Source organism: Staurois parvus, unplaced genomic scaffold (genome assembly GCF_062004578.1).
Source record: "Staurois parvus isolate SC_StPar_1 unplaced genomic scaffold, SC_StPar_1.0 ptg001058l, whole genome shotgun sequence".
Classification (NCBI taxonomy): domain Eukaryota; kingdom Metazoa; phylum Chordata; class Amphibia; order Anura; family Ranidae; genus Staurois; species Staurois parvus.
Genome location: NW_028318854.1, coordinates 1,386,895 through 1,399,331, shown reverse-complemented (window position 1 = coordinate 1,399,331; position 12,437 = coordinate 1,386,895). Strand labels below are relative to the sequence as shown.

General features: G+C 41.2%; 1 protein-coding gene across 4 annotated transcripts in view; it reads left to right on the top strand.

Moving 5' to 3' along the window:
- Nucleotides 1-12,437, top strand: part of LOC149440710 (calpain-9-like) — a 62,416-nt gene that overhangs the window by 30,543 nt on the left and 19,436 nt on the right. For 2 of the 4 annotated variants that reach the window (XM_089658217.1, XM_089658218.1), the window contains exons 14-15: nt 758-820; nt 1,583-1,649. In XM_089658217.1, the coding sequence (XP_089514343.1) occupies nt 758-820; nt 1,583-1,649 (130 nt within the window). The remainder of the gene's footprint in view (nt 1-757; nt 821-1,582; nt 1,650-12,437) is intronic. The other 2 variants (XM_089658219.1, XM_089658220.1) reach the window with 2 other exon arrangements.

Genomic DNA, 12,437 nt, shown 5'->3' with positions numbered 1-12,437 from the left:
CAAATCCTTTGGCAGGTAAAACTTTTCCCATCTATGTATTTCATCTGTGTATTTAGTTGTTTGCCTGGAGTTCAGCTTTAAGAAACCTATTAAAGGGTATCACCTAAACTCCAAACTTTCCATATACAGTAGGATTTATACTTCAAGGTAAAGAGCCAATGTGACTATCAAATATGTTGGACTTTGTGGTTCCAGAACAGGCAGAGAAGAAGTCATAAAACCTGTTTTACAATAAATACACCCCTACATTTAACCTAAGGATATCTCTTATTAAAACCTACAGACTTTTTTAGCCCTAGAACTAAATAAACTGCCTTGTCCTACGTTGGTTTAACAATTTTCGAATATTTGGTAAATACATTTGTCCTCAGACAGGACTACTGCCACAAAAATTCTGCCATGGACCCTTGTTGAAACAGCAGTAGGAAACATAAACACGCATGATGCATATGTTAATCCCAAAAATTCTTCAAAAAGCTTGGATGTACTCGTTTCAGTTCTCCATGCAAAACAAAATAACCCAATATATTTAGAAACTTATTATCTTTGTAGAACCAACCAAGATACATCTAAAAACAACCTCTGATACTCCTTATAAATCCTACCCTTAAAGTACTAGGTAAGGATCACATGAAGGGAGACCGACGAGGCTGGGGAAGTATAAACCAGATGGCTACATTAAGGGAAGTTAAGGGCAGCTGCACATTTCTGTGTATAGTTGATTATCCTTAAGGCCAACTCAGCTTTTCTGTTACAGACACTGTCAATGTGCCCAACTGAAGCTGAGATTCTAAGCAGGTTCCTTATGTTTGCAAACCAGGTAAGTTATAATATAAGATCATCTAAACCAATTAGTTTAGCTTGAGCCCATGTGTAAGGTTATTATTATTATCATACAGGATTTACACTATACTGCCTTTACACACACATGAACTTTAATGGCATCCCAGTCTTAGTCTTTAGGGTTCAATATTGAGTTAGCCCACCGAGAGCTCCTTAACGCAGAGAGGAAGGCTCTCTTTCCTTGACCTCTGTGTCTCTACCCAGGTGTAATATTCAGAGTAGTCCTAGACCCACCTAGCTGTACCAGGGTGGATCCCTCTCTTGGGGTCAGCCAAATCATACCTTGATGGGTACTAAGTAAGGATCCCAGGAAGTGAGAACCAGAAGACTGGGAAGCAATGAATAATAGCAACCATGTATCTTTCTTAGAGTTGGCCTCCAGGACCTACATCCTGCCATCCATAACAAAAGCAAATATTATACAACATATGTTAGGACTGAGCCATTTAGGTCCACTCAGGGGGGCTCACAGAGATTTCTCAGTGTAGGAAATGTTCTATATGATTTACATAATTTATTTTTTCACTGAGAAGAGGCAAGGAAGAAGTTAACTGCAGTTTGCTGCAACATTTGAAAGAGAAACAGTGATGGGTCTTGGTGACAGAGCTTGTTTAGTTATTGGTGGACTTAGCCTTTTGAAATCTTGTGGAAAAAAAAACTGGTCAAACATAAATAAAAGTGCTGAAAATAGTAGATCAAAAAAAAAGAAAAAACTTCATCATCCTTTTGTCTTGCTCAGTCACAGGATTGCAGAATCAACCCAGCACAGCTTCATAATCTCTTGGCATCCCTACTGAGTGAGTTTAGTAAGTACCTTGGAGCACCAAAACACCAACACAGTCATAACAACAGTCAAAACAACACCCATCATTGTGGAATTCCAAACGTGCTACTACAACACTAAATGACGAGTTACAGGATTTGCACAAAACCGATCATTGTTTTTGTAATGATTAAACGCCAAAAGACAAAGTTGGATCATTACCCAAACCACAATGTACTATGTACTCAGGTCATCAATTAGGCTAATTAGAAAACAGCTTTCTGACTCTTTGCAATTTAGCCCTGACTGTATTATTTAACTATATTGGGATGTGGGTTTTAATGAATAACTTGAGTACACACATTTGTTAAATGCGTATTCCACCCAAAAGTGAGTGTTTAGTTATAGGAGAGATCCTAGATGAGATCATATGTATGTCTTCAACAGTAAAATCTACATACCATAGTCCACCTGGCATTAGGTGTTCTGCTTAACTGGAAGCCCCTCATAATGAAAACCTAAGAACTTAATCACAGAGATCTCACTAATATAGTTCCTGAAAGATGTAAAAAGTTTTCAGGTGACTACATTTTTCAGCATCTACAAAATACCAAATCATCAGTTATTCAAGACTGGCCCCTTAAGAATAAATTTCAATATCTTGCAATCAGTCAGAAGTTAATTTCATTTATGCATAACAGCTCTATCACTTCAATGTAGTGAACACACAGCAAATGTAAAAAGCAGTCTTAAATTCACAAAGGGAACGGGCAAGGTGATACCTTCACCATGCTCCCCTGCCAATCCTTTCTTCCATCAGAGCCCTCAGTAAATAACTGGTCCTTCTGGGTATGGGGGGGCATGCAACCTCCTCCTAGGATGCAGTTCTTGGGCTTGAGCAATCAGTTGTCAGGCTGAAACACTGTTATACAAGTAGAAAGAAAAAGAAGTTAACTTGTATAAGCTCCAACACATCCACCAAGGAGCTAATGCAGGATATGAATTCAGCAATGCAACAGAGGAATGGAACAGTGGGTAAGCATGGCAAAGGTGAATATAAGTGGGTGTGGGGTTCTTCTTCAGTCCTAATGCCCGAATCTTCTTTGTATTGAATTGCTACATAATAGCTGACCAGGGGTGGACTGACCATTTTGAAACTCGGGCACTGCCCGAGGGCCCGGGGTCAGTAGGGGGCCCCATGAGATGGTACCTTTTTCACAGGCTTTTTTGAGTTTGGGCAAGGACACAGGGGCCCCATGATCCCCTATTGCCCGGGGGCCCCATGAGTTGTCAGTCTGCCCCAGTAGCTGACAGTTTTAAAGTCAAATATATTTATATTTTGCTTTCAAGTATCAAAACATTACAAGTTAGAGCATTTCATGGTACAGTAATATAGCTGACAGTTTTAATCAGACTTGCAAACAATTGCCTGCTCTATAGGCACATTAGGGGCACTGGCAGGGAATTCAGAGAACTGCAGAGTCTATGCAAGCCATGGATTGTACAATTTTCTTTCTTTTTCCACAGTCAATGTTGATGAGGGTATCTGTCCCGCAGTGCTATTGTGTTCTGCTAGCGGGGATCCTTCCTACCAGCAGTGATCACATGCAAAATATCTGATAGGCTGGTTGTACTAAAGTCAATCAATGGATCGACTTGGGTACAACCAGTCTGCCCATAGATTGATCGAATTTCATCCAGTCCCTGCTGAAATGGCAGAGATTCGATCCATCTATGGCAGGCTTAACATACCATCCTTTTATTGTTCAGCCATATAGCACAGGCTGTTGGTAGATGACATGGGTATATGATGCAATTTCCAAATCTTGTGGCATGTAAAATTATTCACTATAAACACTATAAATTCTGCATATGATATTTGACTTAAAGTGGATGTAAACCCTCTCATGTACACAGTGAAATGATTAGCCTCAGATGATACACGGAGCTTAAACAAATTCTACATAAGTTTTACTTGTTTATCTGCAGTCTTCTCTTTTCTACATCTCTGTAAAAGTGCTGAATTTAGATAAAATCCTTCTGCATCTGTCAGTAGCACAGAGGAGGGGGCAGAGAGCTGCAGTTAGAGCGCTTGTACAGTGTGTGAGAGCTCATTGGAGAAAAGGGACACACACCCCTTCACACACGGCACAGGAACAAGGAACGATGCAGAGATGTGTTGTGTATAGACAAGCTGTGTACTGAGCTCTGCTCCCTCATCACCATTTTACCATGGTGTCAGGACAACTTGTGAAAAGTCACACATGCTGATAACAAAAGAATGAAGCACCAGAGAGAAATTACACTCAGAGTTTTGGAGAGAGACAACAACACTACAGATGTACTGTATGTGCTGTGTTCAGATTTCATGACTGAGGTTTATAAATTTTATTTACTTTGACCGTGGTCATATAAAACTGGAATAGCCTAGTAGGTGCCCTTCACCACTATAGGGCGAATGGGATTGGAATGTACCTAATGTCACACCCTCCACTCACAGCCCCATTACAGTCAAAGGCTGGAGAGGCATGCTGTGACATTGCTACAGTGCATTCATAAAATATTCAGACCCCCTTCACTTTTTTCAATTTTGTTATGTTGCCGCCTAATACTACAGTTGTTTAAATTTATTTTTTTTCTCATTAATTTACACTCAGTACCCAATAATGACAAAGTGAAAACAGAAGTTTTTTAAATGTTGGAAAATTTATGAAAAAGAAAAAACTGAAATTTCACATCGGTCACTCTGGCTAAGCTCCAGAGATCCTGTGTGGAGATGGGACAAAGTTCCAGAAGGACCACCATCACTGCAGCCCTCCACCAATCTGGGATTTATGGTAAGGTGGCTAGGTGGAAACCTCTCCTCTTTCATGTGTTTTGCACTGAGGAGAGGCTTCCATCTATCTACTCTGCCATAACACCCAGATTGGTGGAAGGGTGCAGTGATGGTTGTCCTTCAGGAACTTTGTCCCATCTCCACACAGGATCTCTGGAGCTCAGTCAGTGACCATCAGATTCTTGGTCACCTCTCTTTCTAAGGCCCTTCTCTCGGACGCTCAGCCTTTGGTTGTGTCAACTTCTTCCATTTGAGAATTATGGAGGCCACTGTGCTCTTGGGAACCTTCAGTGCAGCAGAGGTTGTTTTGTAGCCTTCCTCAGATCTGTGCCTTCCAATAATCCTGTCTCTGAGGCTCTCCAGGCAGTTCCTTTGACCTCTTGGCTTTTGCTCTAATACAGTATGCCTTGTCAGCTGTGAGGCCTTTCATAGAGGTGTGTGCCTTTCCAAATCACGTCCCATCAATTTAATTTGCCACAGGTGGATTCCAGTCAAGTTTTTGAAATATCTCAGCAACAATCAAGAGAAATGGGAGGCACTTGAGCTGAATGTCAAGTGTTGTTGCAAAGGGTCTCAATACTTATGACAATGTGATATTTAAATTTTTCCTTTTTCCCACATTTGCAAACATTTTTCAAATTATGTTTCCACTTTTTCAAAATGGGGAACTAAATGTTAGATTAATGAGAAAAAGATTAATTTGAACAACTGTAGTATCAGGCAGCAACATAACAAAATTGAAAAAAATAAAAGGGGTCTGAATACTTTCTGAATGCACTGTATAATGTACTAGTCACAATTTGTGACAAATATCAAAGCATTTGGGGGATTAATTTCTTAGGGAACTTGCTGTTCCCATCACAGAGTCTCTAGGTGCCCTGGACTGATATCTGTATGCAAAGAAGCTGTATTTATAGCTCAGATGAGGAAAACAATTCCAATTCCCGAAGCTACAGCCTCCAAGAACAAACAATTCTGTATCACCAATGAATAAGAATAGACTGTGTTCTTTTTGCACTTCTGTCAGATAAATTATTTCTAGGTACTATAAAAACTTTAAGAATAGTACAAGAATAGTACTTAATAAACCAAGCTGCAGCTTATCATGTTTGTTTCCTGTTATGCAAAATTTCACTCTTTCCAAAGTGTTAGCTATGAGACTAAGGATACGTTCACACTAGTGTTGTGTGCAGGCGGCAGAGAGGCGTTTGGGAAGCGTTTTTACCGCTTCCCAAACGCCTTGGACAATTCTGCACATTGCAGCACATGGTGCTGTTCTAATGGGAGCGTTAACGTCGCGGCAAAACGGACGCCTCTGGTCAAGTCAGGAGGCGTTGAAGCCTCCTATTCTGGTCTATGGTGCTGCTCCGCAAACGCCCAGCCGGCGTTTGCGGGGTGTTTGAGGAGCGGTAACACCATTCAAACTTCATTATAGGCGTTTGTAGGGTGTTTTTAACGCTCTGAAAACACCTAGCATCCGCCACTGGACCGCGCATGCGACGTTTGCCGAGCGTTAAAAAACGCTCTGCAAACGCCGGACCAATGCTTGCCAAACGCTATAGGGGCGTTTGGCAAGAGTTGGTAAAACAGTCAAGTGTGAACGAGCCCTAAAAGTCTAAAAAATCTCTCTTTTATAAATTTCATTTTTTATTTAAATGTTCTTAAAATAGAACAGTGGTCTGTTATTTAAAGGATAAGTTCACTTAAAAAAAAAAAGCCTTTTTTTTTTTGGAGCCTGGAAAGCATTGCACCGCCGATTCAGCAGATCGTGGGTGCCTTATAGGACTCCTACAAACCTGTCAATGTATCTGTGTGCCCATACATCCCATATGGGCAAGCAGATACCATTTAACAGGAAGTCAGTCAACAGCTCCGTGGTAGTTCATTGAGAGCTACAAGCCAACAGCCGCAAAGGATCCTAGAAGAAAAAAAAAAAAGTTTTGCCTTTAGTTATACTTTAATACAAAAGAAAAAATTTGACTAGACTATCAGTCAAAGGGAAGCTGCTTTCATGGAACACACATGGTGTATCAAAAAGAACGAAGTTCAATAAGTGAATACTAAATATCTTTCGAAATGTCAAATATTGAATGAAAATAGTATCACAAATCACAGACACACACACATATATATACTGTATATGTGTGTGATTTTCATTCAGTATTTGACATTTAGAAAGATATTTTGTACTGACTTAAACTATAACTAAAGGAAACACTTTTTTTCAGTTTTGCATAGTGTGGAGAGGAATCAGAGCACCTATTAGGTTTTTACTGTCCCCATTAGGGAGATTCACCCTCTCTACTTGTCCTATTTACCATTATCATTGGAAGTGAAATGAAAAGAAAATCCTAAATTTTGGGTTTTTCCCAGATCAGTAATAGGGGGGACATCTTATAATGGGGACACAGATGAAAAAAATAAACTGACAGGTTATAACCCCTCTTGCTCTATCCTAGATAAAAAAGAAAGTTTTGCCTTGAGTTGCCCTTTCAAGCAGCCTTTCTTAACCTTTTCAATGCAGAGAGACCCTTGAAATATTTTTCAAGTCTCAGGAAACCCCTGCTCAAAATGACTATATCTAAAACTCCTGATACATTAGTGTGATGATCAGTGGGAAGAATACTCCTTACACTTGTGGTCATTGGGAGGAATTACCCCCTTATAGATAGCTAAAAAGATGAATGATGTTAGTGGGAACTTGTCATTTGGAAGATATGTCTAAAAATAATTGTGAAAAGTAAAGTATCCCCACTACATATGACATACATTATATTGCCAAAAATATTGGGACGCCTGCCTTTTACATGCACATGAACTTTAATGGCATCCCAGTCTTAGTCCATAGGGTTCAATATTGAGTTGTCCCACCTTTTTCAGCTATAAGAGCTTCAACTCTTCTGGGAAGGCTGTCTACAAGGTTTAGGAGTGTGTCTATGGGAATGTTTGACCATTCTTCCAGATGCACATTTGTGAGGTCAGGCACTGATGTCGGATGAGAAGGCTTGGCTCGCAGTCTCCGTTCTAATTCATCCCAAAGGTGTTCTATCGGGTTGAGGTCAGGACTCTGTGCAGGCCAGTCAACTTCCTCCACCCTGAACTTGCTCATCCATGTCTTTATGGACATTGCTTTGTGCACTGGTGCACAGTCATGTTGGAACAGGAAAGGGCCATCCCCAAACTGTTCCCACAAAGTTGGGAGCATGAAATTGTCCAAAATGTCTTGGTATGCTGACACCTTAAGAGTTCCCTTCACTGGAACTAAGGAGCCAATCCCAACCCTAACCCCTGAAAGACAACCCGCACCATGATCCCTCCTCTACCAAATTTTACAATTGGCACAATGCAGTCAGGCAAGTACCATTCTCCTGGCAACCACCAAACCCAGACACATCCATCGGATTGCCAGACAGAGAGGCGTGATTGGTCACTCCAGAGAACATGTCTCCACTGCTCTAGAGTCCAGTGGCGGTGTGCTTTACACCACTTCATCTGACGCTTTGCATTGCACTTGGTGATGTAAGGTTTGGATGCAGCTGCTGGGCCATGGAAACCCATTCCATGAAGCTCTCTACACACTGTTGTGTTAATCTGAAGGCCACACAAAGTTTAGAGGTCTTTAGCTATTGATTCTGCAGACAGTTGGCGACTTCTGCTCACTGTGCTGTTCAGCATGCACTGACCCCGCTCTGCCATTTTACATGGCCTACCACTTGGCTGAGTTTTTTTTATTCCCAGTTGCTTCCACTTTGTTATAATACCACTAACAGTTGACCCTGGAATATTTAGTAGCAAGGGAATTTCACAGATGGACTTATTGAACAGGTGGCAACCTATTACGTACCACGCTTGAATTCACTGCGCTCCAGGCCTTGCCTGCTACAAAACTGGCAAAAAGATGACACCAAAAGTCTCAAGAGTCGCAGCTGTGCTCTTGAGAAAGTGTGGCGTTAAACTAAATCCCTGCAAGACTTCGCCCTCTACAAATCTGCCCTTCTCAAATACAGCTCCTGTCTCCACACTGCTAAACAAACCTACTACACCACTCTTATCAAAACCTTCTCAACCAAATCTCGTCAACTCTTTTCTACCCTTAATTCCTTACTTTGCCCCCAGCCACCAACCTACTTACCACCCAGGAGATTGCCAATCATTTCAAAAACAAAGTCGACACAATTCCACAAGTCCAACACCACACTCAACATTTTCCTCCTTCAACCCTGTAATCACTGAGGAAGTTACCAAACTCCTTTCCGCTGCCCACCTCACCACTTGTCCCCTGGACCCTGTCCCCTCACAATTACTGCAACCACCTTCTTGCTCCATCCTAAACTCTCTAACCCACATCTTCAACCTCTCCATATCTTCCGACACCTTTCCCTCCCAGCTCAAACATGCACTGATCATCCCTATACTTAAAAAAAAACCCTCACTGGACCCCACCTGTTTGGATAACTTTAAGCCCATCTCCCTACTCCTGTTTGTCTCCAAGCTTCTTGAACACCTTGTCCACAACCGTTTGAGTTGCTACCTCATTGACAACAACCTTCTTGATCCCCTACAGTCCAGCTTCCGCCCACAACATTCCACTGAAACTGCCCTATTAAAACTCACCAATGATCTACTAACTGCTAAAACCAACAGCCATTACTCCATACTCATACTCTTAGACATCCGTATGGATGTCACACCACTTCCTCAAACACAATCTTTCTAAAACTGGGCTTGTAACATTTCCTCCTCCCCCAATCCCCTCCCCATGTCTTTACCATTGAGATCAACGGCACAACCATTGGTCCCTCCACACATGCCAGGGTGTTAGGTGTAATCCTAGACTCTGACCTCTCCTTCAGCCTCCACATCCAATCACTGGTTAACTCTTGCCGCCTCAACCTCCGCAACATTTCCAGAATTCACCCTTCCTGACAAACACCACAAAACATCTTATTCACTCCGTGGTTATTTTCCGCCTTGACTACTGCTATTCCATCCTCACTGGCCTACCCCTACACAGGCTATCCTCCCTTCACTCTCTTATGAATGCTGCTGCTAGACTAATACAACTTACTAACCAATCCGTGACTGCTTCCCCTCTCTGCCAGTCTCTTTAGTGGCTTCCACTAGCCCAGCGTCTAAAATTCAAAATACTAACCACAACATACAAAGCCATCCACAACATCACCCCCAGCTACATCACCAACCTCATCTACAGATATCATCAAAACTATCCTCTCTACTCCACCCAAGACCTCTTGCTCTCCATTTCTCTTGTTACCTCCTCCCATGCTCACCTCCAGGACTTCTCCAGAGCCTCTCCAATCCTCTGGAACTCCCTGCCCCAGTATGTCCGGTTAGCTCCTACCCTGACCGCCTTTAGCCGATCCTTGAAAACTCATTACTTCAGGGACGCCTACCTCACCTGCACCTAAGAACTGTACTTGAGTCTCCTCCATCAGATCATCCCCTGCAGCTATTACCTTTTGTACCACATCCCCCCTCCGCTATATTAATCCTGTATATTAATATAATAATGGAGGTGATTGTACCTGAATCCAATGATTTGGAGGGGTGTCCCAATTCTTTTGGCAATATAGTGTATGTTCTAATAAGGGAATAAACCATTGTGTATATGCATGTACATTGTATTATGTATTTAGTGATTGGGAGGTTTTTTTTACAGCAAATGATGTATATGCTTGTAAATTCACAAAAAAAAAGTCTCTAAAAATCTGGCGAAATGACAGGAGAAAATGGATACATTATTCTACATGTAATGGGGTGGATTTTCTAAATGTAATAGGGTTGATTTACTAAAGGCACATACACGGAGCACTTTGCAAGTGAAGTTGTCCCAGAGCTTAGTAAATGACGGGAAGCTCTTTTTTTCTCCTTGCATGTGATTGGGTATTCTTTGTAAAGTGAAGATTTACTGAATGTACTAAGTTGTGGAGCAACGTACAAATTGCACAGAAAATTTGCCTTAAAGTTAAACTATAGGCAACACTTTTTTTTAATTTTGGATAGAGAAAGGGAGGGTTATAACCCCTGTCAGGTTTTTTTTTTTTTTTTTTGCCATCTGTGTCCCCATTGGAAGATGTCCCCTGTACTACTTTTCAGGAAACAACCCAAAATGTATGATTTTCTTTTACTTTCACTTTTAATGATAATGGTAAACAGGAGAAATAGAGAGGGAGAATCTAATGCGGGCACAGACAACTTGAGATGTGTTCTCATCAACCTCCACCCTATCCAAAACTGAAAAAAAAAGGTTTTCCTTTAGTAAATCAACCCCAATGATTTCTATATTTCAATATTTAGGTTTTTTGCATTACTGTTAAGAGGATTGATCCAAAAAGATAGAGACTTCTCAAAATTGGCTATCATATTTATTTTTTAATTATTTAATTATCACATGCATTTAATTATTTACTTCCTTCTGTGAATTGAGTTTAACGCCTTTTCATGCGGTATTTACCGAGTGTTTTGTAGTAAAAACTGCAAAACGGTATAATGAATTGACGATTTCAGGATCACATGCGATGTTTATTGAAAATGTGTCCGGACACCTAAATACTGCATGCGATATGCTTTTGTGAATGGAGCATAGAGTATTGTGGTTCATATTGGGGCAGCACAGTGGCAAAATGGTTAGCACATCTGCCTGGCAGTGTTAGGGTCGTTGATTCGAATCCCAACCACAGCACCACCTGCTTGGAGATTGCATGTTTTCCCTGGGCATTCCGGGTACTCAAGTTTCCTCCCACTCTCCAAAGACATGCTGGTAGGTTAATTGGATCCTGTCTAAATTGGACCTAGTATGTGTATGTATGAATGTAAGTTAGGGACCTTATATTGTACACCCCTTGAGGGTTAGGGACTGATGTGAATGTACAATATATGTAAAGCACTGTATAAATACCTGTAATTAATTAACATAGCATATTTTTAGATTTGCCTTGTCTTTGCTGTGCTAGTCTTGGTGGTAGGAGGCCAGAACACATTTTACATTCCTTTTTGTAATGTTAAAGAGTCAAAATTGTGGAAAATCACAGGTAACAGGATATATAATGAATCTGACCTATCATGGGTTTGAATTGGGATTTCTTTCTAGCTATGATTTCTTGACTATCAGATTACCTCAGATTACCCCCCTGCCTCTTGGAGGAAGCAACAGTCCTACAGTAAGGGGCCGATTTACTAAAACTGGAGAATGCAAAATCTGGTGGAGCTCTGCTTTACAAATATCATTTTCCAGGTTTCGGTGCCAGAGCTTAATTGAACAAGCTGAAGTTAGAATCTGACTGGCTACCATGCACAGCTGCACCAGATTCTGAGTGCTCCAGTTTTAGTAAATCAGCCCCTAATGCCGGCCATAGACGGTTCAAAAATCAGCCGATTTTCACACTGTTAGTGGGTTGATTGGTCGGCCGTTTTTCGGGATTTTTTGCACTTTGAGATTTTCGGTCATGTTGGAAAATTCACGGCAGATTTGGACGATCAGACGATTTTCCCGGCAATGATGGCCAAATTAGCCGATCGTTTTAACGATAAAAAATCTGCGCATGAGCCGTGACCTGCAAGGGACGGAAGTTATGGGGTGAACGTTATGATTTAGTCAGCCAATTCTTTTAATCGTTGGTGGTAACGTCGGCCGAATGAACGACCGATTTTTTGTTTATCGTTTGAAAAATCGGCCGATGTTCGACCCGTCTATGGTCTGCATAAGTCTCTCCTGAGAATCTTAAAAGTGGTATTAAACCCAGAAACAAGTTTTTTTTATATATTACAGCTTACCAATCCTAAAATGTGGTAGCTACGTTCGTTTTCTTTTTTTAGTTTTTTTTCTCCCTTTATTTTTACTAGGTGATCAGGCCAGTAACACACTTCCTGTTTTTGGGTGTCTCTACTCTAGAGAAGGGACAACGGAGACACCCTTGGACAGCAGCATTGTCAATTTGGGTAGTGGGTAGTGTCTGTCCTAGCAGATTTAGGTGG